General features: G+C 40.4%; 1 protein-coding gene across 2 annotated transcripts in view; it reads left to right on the top strand.

Annotated features, from left to right (window-relative positions):
* Nucleotides 1-4650: 4650 nt before the first annotated feature.
* EPM2A (EPM2A glucan phosphatase, laforin) overlaps nucleotides 4651-12450 on the top strand; it is a 33923-nt gene continuing 26123 nt past the window's right edge. Inside the window, exon 1 of one of the 2 annotated variants that reach the window (XM_079298813.1) lies at nucleotides 4651-5036. In XM_079298813.1, the coding sequence (XP_079154939.1) occupies nucleotides 4775-5036 (262 nt within the window). In that variant the 5' untranslated portion in view covers nucleotides 4651-4774. Of the gene's footprint in view, nucleotides 5037-5149; nucleotides 5307-12450 lie in introns of those variants that run through there. The other variant, XM_079298814.1, reaches the window with a different exon arrangement.

The following is a 12450-nucleotide window of genomic DNA, read 5'->3' as shown; positions in this document are numbered from 1 at the left end:
CTAACTAATGAAATAAAGGTTTGTTATTCCATACAGTTAAGTATTTGTTTTTACCCTGTCTTGTTTCTAAACAGCCAAAACACTTCTTTTTTCCCATATGTAGATACTTTAATTAGAAACTTGATAAAACATTGGTGGCAACAGGCTGGTTTCAAAAATGAAGCTTATAATGAGTTAATACTGGAACAATTACTGCTACATACTGTTTTTCACTCAAGAAGCTCCCAGTACTTTGATCTCCATGTAAGCACTTGGCCTCCCTCCTCCCTTTGTGCCAGGCAGAAGAGCCATGCTCCTGCTAGGGCTGCAAGAATTCTGGATTGGCTTGGGTCACAGCATCCCAGTGCAAATGCACCACAGATGGCATGGAGTATCCCTCCAAAAACTGTGTGGCTTGCTCTGGGCAGGAAAGGAGCTATGTGCTGGACTAGTCTGCAATATTCATTGATTTCTGGACACTGATGAGGCTGATAGGACATCCTGGAAGGACTCTGTGCTGAAATATGTTGGGACTTCTTCCAGCTCCTAAGGCAAATGGGGATGCAAACAGCATTATTGGATGTTGAAAAGAGAAACCTACCAGTTATTCCTGTATGTATTTCTGTAGTGTTTACTGTAGTGTTGTATATTTTTACTGCCAAGTTACTTCTAAAAACAGCAAACAGTTTAAAAACATGCTATGCAAACCCCCATGCAAAAGTGGAAACCATCTCCTGTAGTGTCCTATCTATTGCTGCAGAATAATTTTCCAACACAATTCCTGAAATGGTCAGTCCTGACAGAACTTCTGTAGCTTAGTCTGCATAAAAGGTTGCTCCTAGCAATAAGCAGCTAAAATGGTTCGTGCAGTTATCACTGCTCTGACACAGCTCAAAACTAAAAATTATGGATAGCAGTGCTTATCTGTTAACAAGTTCTTTAATTCTGCGTCTTATTTCAATCTTCAGTTGGTAAAGATACTTCTTAGCTGCTGCATTGTCAAATTAGAAGTATAGGTAGAGCATTAATTCATAGTTCTATCAGAATTGATATGAGAGGGGCAGTTAGAATTCAATTAGAAGGTCTGGATCCATATGTTGATTAGTTTAGGTTAATCAACATAATCAACTTTCACTTAAAGAAGTGGTCTTAAATTATTTGCACTAGAATAGGATTTCTTTTATATTTAGCTCAATCTTTTTGAAGAAATACAGGCTGTCTAAATTTTTCAGCAATGAACATTTTACCCAAATCACTAATACATCTAAATCAGCTTACACATAATATAAATGTTTGCCTTTTTACAAGGCAGACTGTGTACCATGTGCTGCCTTTCTCTTTTCTATAATTAGCAGAAATATTTGGAAATTGCAATAACACTTTCTCTGTATCTTTACAAGAAAGAAAATGACCTAAAAAGGGAAAAAAGGCAAGTCTAAGAAGGAGCACTGCTAATCTAAACATCACCCACAACTTACAATCAGGGACACCCCCTCCCTTCTCCAACCAGATCTTTCTGTATTTGTGTTTTGTTTTTGTTACTCAAACTCTCTTCACTACAGATTTCCCTACTTGGAAATATTATCATCTGAGATCACTGTACAGCAATAACAGATAAAGCTGTTCCAAGCTGCAGACTGGGTTATGGGGTAAAAGTTTGGAATCAGTGAAGGACACACACTGCAGACACAGGCTGCCCCAACGTGGAACTATTAAGTTCATCTGTCATTTTAGTAGTGTTCACATTGATCAGCTAACTGTCTCTATACCCTTATGAAGACACTTTTAGTAGATGCTTTTCAGATATGAAAATTGTAAAGAAAAATATGACTTTCCACTTGGAAAGCTGAATTTTGAACTGATGTATACCATCAAACTTCTCAAGTACTGTTTTTACTAAAATTTCAGCTAGCAATACTTTGCCCAAGTTTTCTGATTATAATGAATGGTTTTAAAATCTTGGGTTCAAAAAATACCATGACAATTTTATCCCTGAAAGAGACACTATAAGAAATTAAGAGTTCTGCAGAAAGTTAGAACTGTGATTCTGCAAAAGTTTAGTGCACAGCAAATGAAAATGCCTTTAAATGTGTTTCACGTATCTGCAAATAAAGTCACAGCCCCAGTTTTTGGAATTCTGGAATTTCTGGAAAAGTCTGGAAATTCAGCCTTTTCCCTAGAATCCTTTAAGATGCGACAGTTAGGCAGAAACCTGAAGGCACAACTAATGGTTGGTTGATGTTAAGTTGGTACACAACCTCAGTGAGTCTTCCTATGAGGACCTGGAAATTACATAAGGCTACTACGTATTGTACAATTTAGGTGAAATCCACAAAGCAACTGATTGTTGCAGAAACTACAATCTCTCAAGTCCCTTCTTGTACACTAATGCTGTGTAAAAATAAGGGTTTTTTTCCATACTATTCTTCCCTTTTTGCCAGTTAGAAACAGCTTTAGCAAATGCCTGGGATGATAGCAGAGCAGCAGCAATAAACTGAAGGCTTTAAAATAAACTTGGCACTAAGCCTCACTGTGTTGCTAGTTCACTGTTCAATTTGAGGTCAATTGAGGCTTCCCCTCAGCAAGTGCTTGCTGTAAGTCAAATATCCTGAGAGATCCTAAACAGCTGCGAGGGGCACAAATGCACAGCGTTTATTATTTAATGCAGACAGACCACTAAGATGGTAGCTTGTTCCCACAGGAACCAACTGACAGTAGTTTTTGTGAGAGTTAAAAACAACTTGATTATTAGGGTTTTGCCCCTTTGTGCCAAAGCTTTTTGATGGGAACTGTAAGGTTTGCCAAGTTGGAATGAGAACTTACTATAGTGGGGGGAAAAAAGAAGGATATAGTCATGTTTAATTTGTGGTTGTAAAAGGTGACTGGATTATAGGGAAAGCTTTTAGGCTTCAGAATAGTGTTAAGGACTGTAGGGGAAGAGGACTGGCCAGGCAGTACTAGAATAACAAGTCATTTTGGCAAAGGAAACTATTGTTAATTCCTTAAGAGGCTTAGGGTGACACTTAAAACTAAATTTAGGGTTATAGCAATGGCTCAACTGTGGAAGTACTTCATCAACTCCTTCAATCCCAAATACTAACAGTAAATTGAACTCCTCCCCTCCTCCGCTGCCTTTACTCCAGCTGAAATTCCAGTTTAGAAGATGACAAATCACAGACCATGAAAATCTAACAGGGAGGAAAAAGATGCTACTTGACACATCAGAGTCTACAAAAAAATTTATTGTTGTTCCACAAGGCTTACTGGTCCAAGATGAGAACTCAATATTACAGGTATAAAGCAGTTCAGGTTTGTCCAAAGATGGATGTTGCTGGTGTTTCTTTACACTGGACCTTAGACAACAGCCAGGGACTCAGCTGTCAATCAGATGTACTATTGGATCCTGCAGTTTCTTGGCTGACTGTGACTGGAATGAATAGGAGAATATAGTTTTATGTAGACACAATATGCTGGGGTGGTTTTAGGACTCCTGTCATGCTTGAGCTATATGATAAAATCTCAGAGTTGTTACATCCTGTCTCATCCATGCTGCTAAAATGAAGGTGTATGGTAAAAAGATAGATACTCGAAAAACAATTATGACATAGAGTATGGGTAGCTCGACTGTAATGTTGAGCAAAAACAAACATGAAAATGCACTGCACTGTTCCACAAAGGCAGCAGTGCTACAGTGAAGCCAGCAGAAATGGAGAAAAGTGAGAATTCCATTTGCTTTGGTTACATCTGGAAAAGTTGTGGAATATCACTTACACAAGTTCAGTAAGTATCAGTGAAAATTGACTAAAGCACTCTTAAAAATAAATCTGGCAGCACATACACTTCAGTGTCATCACCTCTGAATAAAGGAAACAAACAGCCATCTTTTGAGGCAGGCTTTCTTTTGACTCATTGAAAGGCCTCCATCCTGTTCCCAGAACTTGACCTAAATAAAGTTACTACTCCTCTGTTTCTGTCCTTAAAAGCTTCTGAAATGGGCGTATTCAAGCAGGGACCGCCCTGTAAATGGTTGGATTGCATCCTCTTCCTCAGTCTTTCTAAGTCCTGAGTATTGCTACGCGTAGGAGTTGCCAAATGTTCCCATTCTGGCTGTAAACAGAACGCGTGCAGTGAAATCCAGATTTTTAAAGAAAGCTTTCTAACCTCCCTCAGCATTTTACATTTCTTTCCTCACCACGACTGGCTGGCTGTCAGCGGGGAAAACAAACTTCATGAGCACCAAAGCGTTATTTGCAGCCAGTCCTTGTTTGTAGCTGCACGTATGGCAATTTTTAATGATGTGTTTGCTGCGCTAAATTAAGCCCGGGCTCTTGGGAGTGATTGCAGTGGCTTCCTTTAAAGCAGCAATAATCCTTGTTAAATTCAGCATGTGTGACGCGTAGCCTTTGGCAACCAGGAGAGCCAGCGTTAGGCTGCGGAGAGCATTTTCCATCCCTACTCGAGGAGGCGATCGGGGGCGGTGCTGTTTGAACTCCCAGCCGCTACTGTCGGAGGGGAAGCGCCCTCGGCACCGGGAGCAGCCCGGACCGAAGGAATCTCCGCCGGGCCAAGGGACAGCGGCGGTGCCCGGGGCAGGGACACTGTCCGGGGCAGTGGCGGTGTCCGGGGCAGTGTCCGGGGCAGTGGCGGTGTCCGGGGCGGTGTCCCGGGCAGAGGCGGTGTCCGCCCCCGGCGGAAGGGCGGGCCCCGGCGGCCCCCCAGCGGCGGCCGCGCTCCCGGCCGTGCTGCAGCAGTGGCGGGGCGCGTCGTCAACCCACGTCCTTAGCGCGGCAGTGCAATGCTGTTCCGCTTCGGCGTGGTGCTGCCCGGCCGGGTGACGGAGGGCGGCGCGGAGCTGCTGGTGGCCGGCTCGCGGCCGGAACTGGGCGAGTGGGACCCGCGGCGCGCCGTGCCCATGAGGCGGGCGCGGCCGAGCGCGCCGCTGCCCGCCCAGGAGCCCGCGCTGTGGCTGGCGGAGGTGGCGCTGCCGGACGAGGACGCCGCCAGCCCCTTCTGGTACAAGTTCCTGCGGCGGGAGGGCGGCCACTTCCTCTGGGAAGGTACGGAGGGGACCCCTCGCCGCCGCAAGGAGCGCGGCCGGGCGGGCCGAGGGAGGGCTCGGGCCGCTGTCCGCCCCGAGCCCGAGCCCGCCCGTTCCGGCCCACCCTGTCCCGCTGGCCGCGCCGGGCCCACCGGAGCTGCGGGGCCTGAGCTCCGCCTGCAGCTGCAGCCGCCCAGGCTGTCGTGGCTGACGGGGGTTCTCGCCAACAAAAGTATGTTTTAACCGTGTGATGGAGGCGGGGGAATGCACAAGGAGGCTGCCTTTCTAGGTTGGTAAAAGCTTAGGCATCCATTGTCATGATGTTTCGCTTGGTTTTCTTTCTTTCTGCAGAAATAAAAGAATTCAGGATCTCCTAGTATGCACTATGCACACACTATGGTGTGAGTTGTTATGTTATTTCGCTAAGGTGAAATGTCATGATGACCTTTTCAGACTGGTAAATATTACTATTGCGATTTCTTAAAGAAAAACACAGGGAGAAGTTCAGCTGCGGCTTTTCCAGTCTTCTTGCCGTTTCAGTAGTGCTTCCACCGTGTTTTCCTCCTGCTCAAATTCAAATGCTGAATAACTCTTGTCAGTTTCCATGTGCTGTTCTAGTGTATTTAGGTATCTTAGAAACAAGAGAACACTCAGACAGTTGTCTGCTGAGACAAATAAAGTCATATTGTCTGCTGAGTCAAATATAGCTCCTGTTACTGAGGAATGGATCTGACCTAGTGAAAGGAAGACACATCACTTGGTAATTTGTGAGGGGTTTTTTTAACTCATAGCATAATAATCCATGTACCAAAATAACACATTGTAGAGCAGTTGCTCTTCACCCATTTTAAGAATATGTACCACACTTCTGAACTGTCTTTCTGTCATGTAGACTAAAACATACATGTTGTCATAACTGCTGCATTTGTTTGTTCTTTTTATGCTAATAAAAAACTTTGTGTTAATGCTGCATTCACAGAAGTTTACATCATGAAGGATTATGTACATCATGCTGTAGTAATTATTTTGTTTAGCAGCTAAAACAAATAGTATGTTCTGCCTGTTTTAACCATGTTTTTCTTTTCCAGAATTGCAGGAAAAGTGAACTTTATGGAATAAAAATCTTTACGTCTGTGCAAGGAAGCAGAATTGGGTCTCTTTGAAGGTGCCAAGTTGTACATAATATGACATTGATACTGGTATATAAAGTGGTCCTCACCATGCACATTAGAGAAATAATAGTAGAATTAGAAGTAATTAGGATTTTATAGAAATAATAGAGAATAACTACAGAGAATCAGCAGTTGTAAGGTTGATGGTTATTCTCTGGTTTGGAAGTAGTGGTATCTCTAATTATTGTCTGTTCCAGGGAGCACTTTTAGGAAAATGTAGATAGAGTAATAAGTATACTGTGTTTTGGCAGATTAGAAGTTTTAGGATTATCCTGGGTGGTATTTTGTACCTGTCATTGTGAATGCTCCAGAGAGTTTGGGCTCAGTGCTTAGCAGGAATGATAGAAAGCAAGTGGGTATGTCATCTAAATGCAGAAGAGTTTCTTAATTAGTTATTCATGTCAACTGTTTTTTCCTCAATTGATATTTTCAGGAAAGCACAAATTTGCTTAAACCTTGAAATTTATTTTCTTCATGTAACCTAAGGATGTTTTCTTACCCAATAACTGAGCAAACTTATAGTTCTTTTAAATCTAATTTGTTTTGATGTTGTTTGGGTTTTTTTTTTTTTAAACTGTTGATCAATGAATGTTTTGGCTGTCATCTGTTTATTCTTATAAAAGTCACAGCATGGCAAGACAACTCCCTTCTTAAAATAACTTTTTTTTGTTCTAAACAAATTCTATGCAGTCTCTTTAGTATCCTGCATGTTTAGAATTAAAATGTGCTTAGGGAAACACTTAGCTCTTGCAGAACATCTGCAGTTTTGAAGACATGTTTACGAGGAAAGTGCACAATGATACTTGCTCTAAGCTTATGAGTTGAGGCATTCATCTGTAACCAGAGAAAGTCTAGTCCAGTTATGGATGTCAGATGTTTACATATACTGAATCATGTGCTGTATTTAAGAAAATTACTTCAGTTTTTTATTAAGTCATGTATGTGTGTGAGAATTCCACTGGTAGAGCATATGGTTTTTATAATAATATAGTACCTACCATATCATATATTTTGAGTACAAATTGCAGCCATTCCAATGCAGTGAACTGGACTGAAAGATAAAGTAGTTGTAGGGTAGTTGTTTCTACAAGAGTCAGATTCACAGGCCAGTGTTCTGTGGCTTTTGGTAGGAAGCTTTTAGTCAAGGCTTGGCCTGTGCGAGATCCACTGGGTTGTTGCTTGTGCTTGGAGGGAACAAGTTCCCCTCCCTGGGAGGATGAAGTGGGAGGGGAGACTCCCCTGTGCTCCTGAAGGATCAGATACCTGCCTCTTCTGTCCCAAGGGGATGCTGCTGGTGTGCACCCAGGATCTGTCACTTAAAGCCTTTGAGCATTTGTGGCTCAGGTCACAGGAGCTGTGTGGGGTTTCTTCAGGGTTGGCACTTGTTTACCTGCTGTAAAAGCTGAAGCCTGCTGTCCAGGATTTGTGATATGCTGTGGTGTCTGTAGAAACAGGTTGGTTATGCTGAGCTTTAGAATCTGGGAATAGGTTTAGAAAAATAACTAAATTCATAAATGTACTGTTTTTCCCCCAGCTGCACCTGTGTCTGTCTGTGTACTTTGTTTTTGTTGCATATTCTTCAAAACTGGACATAAACACACCTCAACTTGGAAACTAAAAGTATTTTGTTCCTGCCATCAAAATTAAATAAATACAAGATGAAACTTATGCTTGAATTTGTTTTTGTGAGTTTATGGTGGAACACTCACCTGTGCCTTTTCCCCCTTACTTTAATCTAAATAAACTGTAGTTACTAATCAAGAAACATGCAGCATGAAAAGACAGGGAATTTACTAGAGGTATGCCCCACACTGTATTTTGAGATGATGGAATACAATCTGCTTACATTTTGTATTTTTGGGAGGGGGAAAAATTACACAAAAACCTACATGAGCTTGTAGTACATTCGTAAATTTCTATTGTAAAATGTTGATCTTTTGTTGCTGAGAGAAATTGTGGATGCTCCTTCCTTGAAGTGTTGAAGGCCAGATTGGATGGGACCCTGAGCAACCTGTCTACTGAAATGTGTCCCTGACTGGGGAGAGGTGGGAGGCTTGGAACTGGATGATCTTTTAGGCCACTCCAATCCAAACAATTTTGTTATTCTTTGATTTTTGTGTAGCTCTTAATTTGGTGTAGATAGAGGTTGCTTGAAGCTTGACATACAGTATCACCAGTGGAAGCTCAAAAGCAGGGTCAGCTGATATTTTTAAAGTGTATTGAAACTTCAATCAATCTGACATTTGGCTTCAGCTCTTTGAACGAAACAGGTATAATTTCTTAATTAAAAGGCAGAGATTCTTTAAAGCAGTATGAGAAGGTAAGGTGTAGTTGCCATTTGCAATGGAGAGATTAGAACTGAAAAATTCTTGGGGCTAAGCTTTAGCAGGATACACAAAACAGAAGTTCTTTTGAGGTTGTTCTAAGAAGTACAGTGGACACAATGTTAATTTCTGTAGCAGATCCATGTTTGTTTTTTTTTTTTCTTTTTTTTTTCCAAAGCTAATCTACATATCCCCAAAACAGTTAGCAGTTCCGTTGTTAAAAACAAACAGAATGAAACCAACCAAACAAACCCAAGTGAACCCTAAAGAGTTACATTTCTTCATGGCTCGTTTAATGCAGATATTTCATGTAGTGCTGTTCCCACTGGGTGGTGCCATATTCCCTGTGTATAGCCAGTGGCTGCCTAGCATCTTGCAGCTTCTTGCATGTTGTGTTAGTATTTAGTGTAATCTGTTCTGCTTTTGAAAATCATCCGGGGTTTTAATTATTTTCCCAATCCCAGTCTTGTTCTGAAGTAGGCAGTGACTAGAAATGAGCATAAAGCACAAATTATGTGATAATTGAATAACTGTACATCATAGGCATTTTGCTCTTGCAAAGCTGCTGCTTTCTGGACAGTGACAGATGCCTTAATACCTTTCAGATGTGATAAAACTTAAAGTGAAAGTGGATAGCTTTGAATTCTTCAACCCAATACTTCTTTAAGGGAAGGAAAGAAACTTTGATAATAAAGTGCAATAGCTCCTGGTGTTTGTTCTTCAACCCCCTCAAGACATATACATAGCATGCATTTTGGTGCAACCAAATGGCAGCAAGATTATTTTCTACCTGCTTATCAGCATTAAGCAACTTACACTGAGCAGACAACCAGATGTCAGTAAAACAATGTAGAGTGAGGGTCCTATGTGAAACTGCAAAATTGCAAGAATAAAAATAAATACATATACTTGCATTCCTGTGACTTTGGCAAGCATGTATCTTCCTACCCACAGAGATAATCAGAAGCCAGTTCTGATTTCTGTGAGAGTCTAATTAAAGCCTTTGTGGTTATAATGGCAAATTTACAAAAATGCATTGTTTATGCAAATCCTGTATTTACCATTTTTTTCTGTCCCTCACTTCCAAGTGGTGGTAGCATTCAATAGGGCTCATCAGCTTATTTTCAATGACAAGAAACACTGAGAAGTAAATGATAAGTAATTGGGACGATACTTTGGTTAAGGTGTTGCTGAGGTTGCTCTTTTGATGTAGCTCATTTCACACAGGATGACACAGGAACAAACAGAATCACTAGGTTCCTGCCCTTTCTTTCAGCGGATTAAAAGTAGCAATCAGTAGTAGACAGTATAGTAGCAAGTGTCGAGGCAAATGGGATGACTGTGTTCGATTGTACATTTTGTTGCTATCAGCCATTATTCTCTCATCTGTATTTCCTTAAGTCTTATTTTTACCATCTGTCAGAAGAGAAACTGTCTTTAACATGAGGAAAATTTCCTTTTAGTTGCTTTTCTCTGACGTCTCCATCATTACACGAGGCATTTGGTGAAAATCTCTTAGTATGGTAGAAGTCCCCACTGAAAAACACTTGGGCCTGAGCAGACCTAGAGAGAGAAATAAAACATGTTTTTGAAAGTTGCCTTTGAAAATTCTGATTTTTTTATATCTGATTTTTAAAAAGGAAAAAAATAGCTGTGGTGATTAACAGCATTAAGTGTTGAGAATGGCTTTCTTGTAAAATATTTCATTTTAATTCTGGCATAATTTCAAAACAAAAAAAATCCTTAGGATATATGAATAGAGACTAAATATTTGAGAGTAGATATTTGACTAAATAGCAACTAATATTTGAGGCTAAGAAGTCTCAAATTCAGCCTGGATTTTAATAGAATTAAAACTTTTTTCCATGGTTCTGTGTAGCCACTCTACCAAAATGGAAGTTGAAACAGTCTGCTTTAAGTCTTGTGGAATATAAATATGGTGTATAATGCAAATAGTTTTGGGTATCCCTTCCTGGCTTGCAAATTTCTGAAAAATCAGTCAAGAAGGAGTTACTGAACTAGGTGTGGCAAATGAACAATTTTGCCTTACATTAATACTAGGTATTTAAGTAATACAATACATTCATATTCCACTTACAGAATCTAAGGGGAAGATGGTTTACTGACCATAAAAAGTATGCATTTCATAGGTACACAAGTAAAGCTTCATACATGACATACAGAATTGGAGCTATTTATCTGAGCTGTAAACACAAAGGGTTTCTACTGAGGGCTTTGCTGAGACTTGAGGAAAGTGGGATTCCAGAGCCTGTGGCAGACTCAAAGTCTCAAAAACTTGACTTTGTTCAGTTCCAATGAGGGGAATTCAGCCTCCCCTACCTCTGTTTTTTAAACAATCAATAGCAATTCAGTCTTGGCAAGATTGAGACAGATCCTATTTCAAAGCATCAGAGATTGAATTTTGTTCACAGGCAGCAGGGAGACTTTTGTGACAATCTGGTGTGAAGGGTAAGTAAATTTGAATATTGTGAGTGTACTGAAGGGAGTTCAGTTAGTGTCATGTGTGATAAAAAGACTGCAGTAGCACATTCAGATAACTGAGAATTGTATCCAAAATAGGACTTGAGAGTCCTTTGTTGTAATTTTGGTACAAAGGATAAGCAAGCTAGCAAAAATTTATTCTTTAAAATGCTTTATTTTGGAGAGGAGATTTTTTGGGGGTATATTTTCTTTACTTCCTGTTCTACTACTACTTTTTTAAAAATAGTCTTTTATTCCTTGACCCCCTCCTTGTTTATCTGCCCACAGAGTGCTTATAATATTAAACTCTTCCAGGGGAATTTCTAAGCATGAGCTTAAGATACTCATTTACCATGTTAAAGAACCTCATTTCATACAGCAAATGGAATGACTTAAAATATTTAGACATAGTTAAAATTTTGAATTGACACTTAAAGTGTGCTGGTTCATGGAAAATTTATGACAAAGACTATAGGAGTTAGTCTGTGCTCTGGTTGATTTCTGAGTAGGTAGTAGTGAAAATTGCCTGTCTGGTTGTGATTTGTGGGTGGGTTGGTTAGTTAGTTACTTAATGTGTTTCTCTAAGGTTATCTAAGTAGTAGCCTTGTGGTTTTTAAAGAGGTAGCAGTGAACTGAGAAACACTCTCACCTTACTGGGGTTTGGAAGTTGTATATCTGTGTTTTAGGGTCAGGCTAAGGTAGGGATGAGACACTCAGTGCCTTTATGGCTGCTGTTGTGCCCTGGAGTTCCTGCATGCCTGCCTTACACAACACAGAACAGAAAAAATTAAAACTTTGAGCAAGTTGTGCAACAAGCTGATAGCTGGGAGAGCAGTGACTGAGCAGAGCCTTTGCTGCAAAGATCTCTGCAGAGACAGTGGAAGAGGCAATCTTTATTTTTTAATTTATTCATGTGGTTTTTGTTCACCACTCTAAATAGTGGTAAAAAATTTCATTGGCCCATATTTTGTTTATTATCTTTAAAGATCAAGCTGGCAATTTCTTCATTCTTTTGAGCAATCTATGTGCAGTTCTCTTCTGTATCAAGGTGAATCTGTGCTGTTGGCAGACTTGAATTATACTTCTTTCATCCCTGTAGTACAGCTGTAATAGAATAGTAACTGCAGGTTTTTCTATGTGTTTTGTGGTTGTGCCTCCTTAGATTGAATTTCAGAACATCCTTTTCTAGTCTCTGCTTACCTTCTTCCAGTCCTAGATCTTTCCACATCTTGTATTACTTCTTATATCTGTAGCTGTTTTTTACAGAATCACATAATTAATCAGATTACAAGGGACCACAGTGGGTCACCTGGTCCAACTTCCCTGCTCAAGGAGGATCAAAACCAGTTTTCTTTTGCTTCGTTCTGGTCTCCTCCTTTTACCAGCACCATTTATCAGTTATACTGAGATCTTTGGTTTTATTCTTTTGTTTAGTTATGTGTATACTCCTTTGATT

The sequence above is a fragment of the Erithacus rubecula genome (assembly GCF_903797595.1).
Source record: "Erithacus rubecula genome assembly, chromosome: 2".
In the NCBI taxonomy this organism is placed as follows: domain Eukaryota; kingdom Metazoa; phylum Chordata; class Aves; order Passeriformes; family Muscicapidae; genus Erithacus; species Erithacus rubecula.
This window is presented reverse-complemented; position numbering and strand designations above follow the sequence as displayed.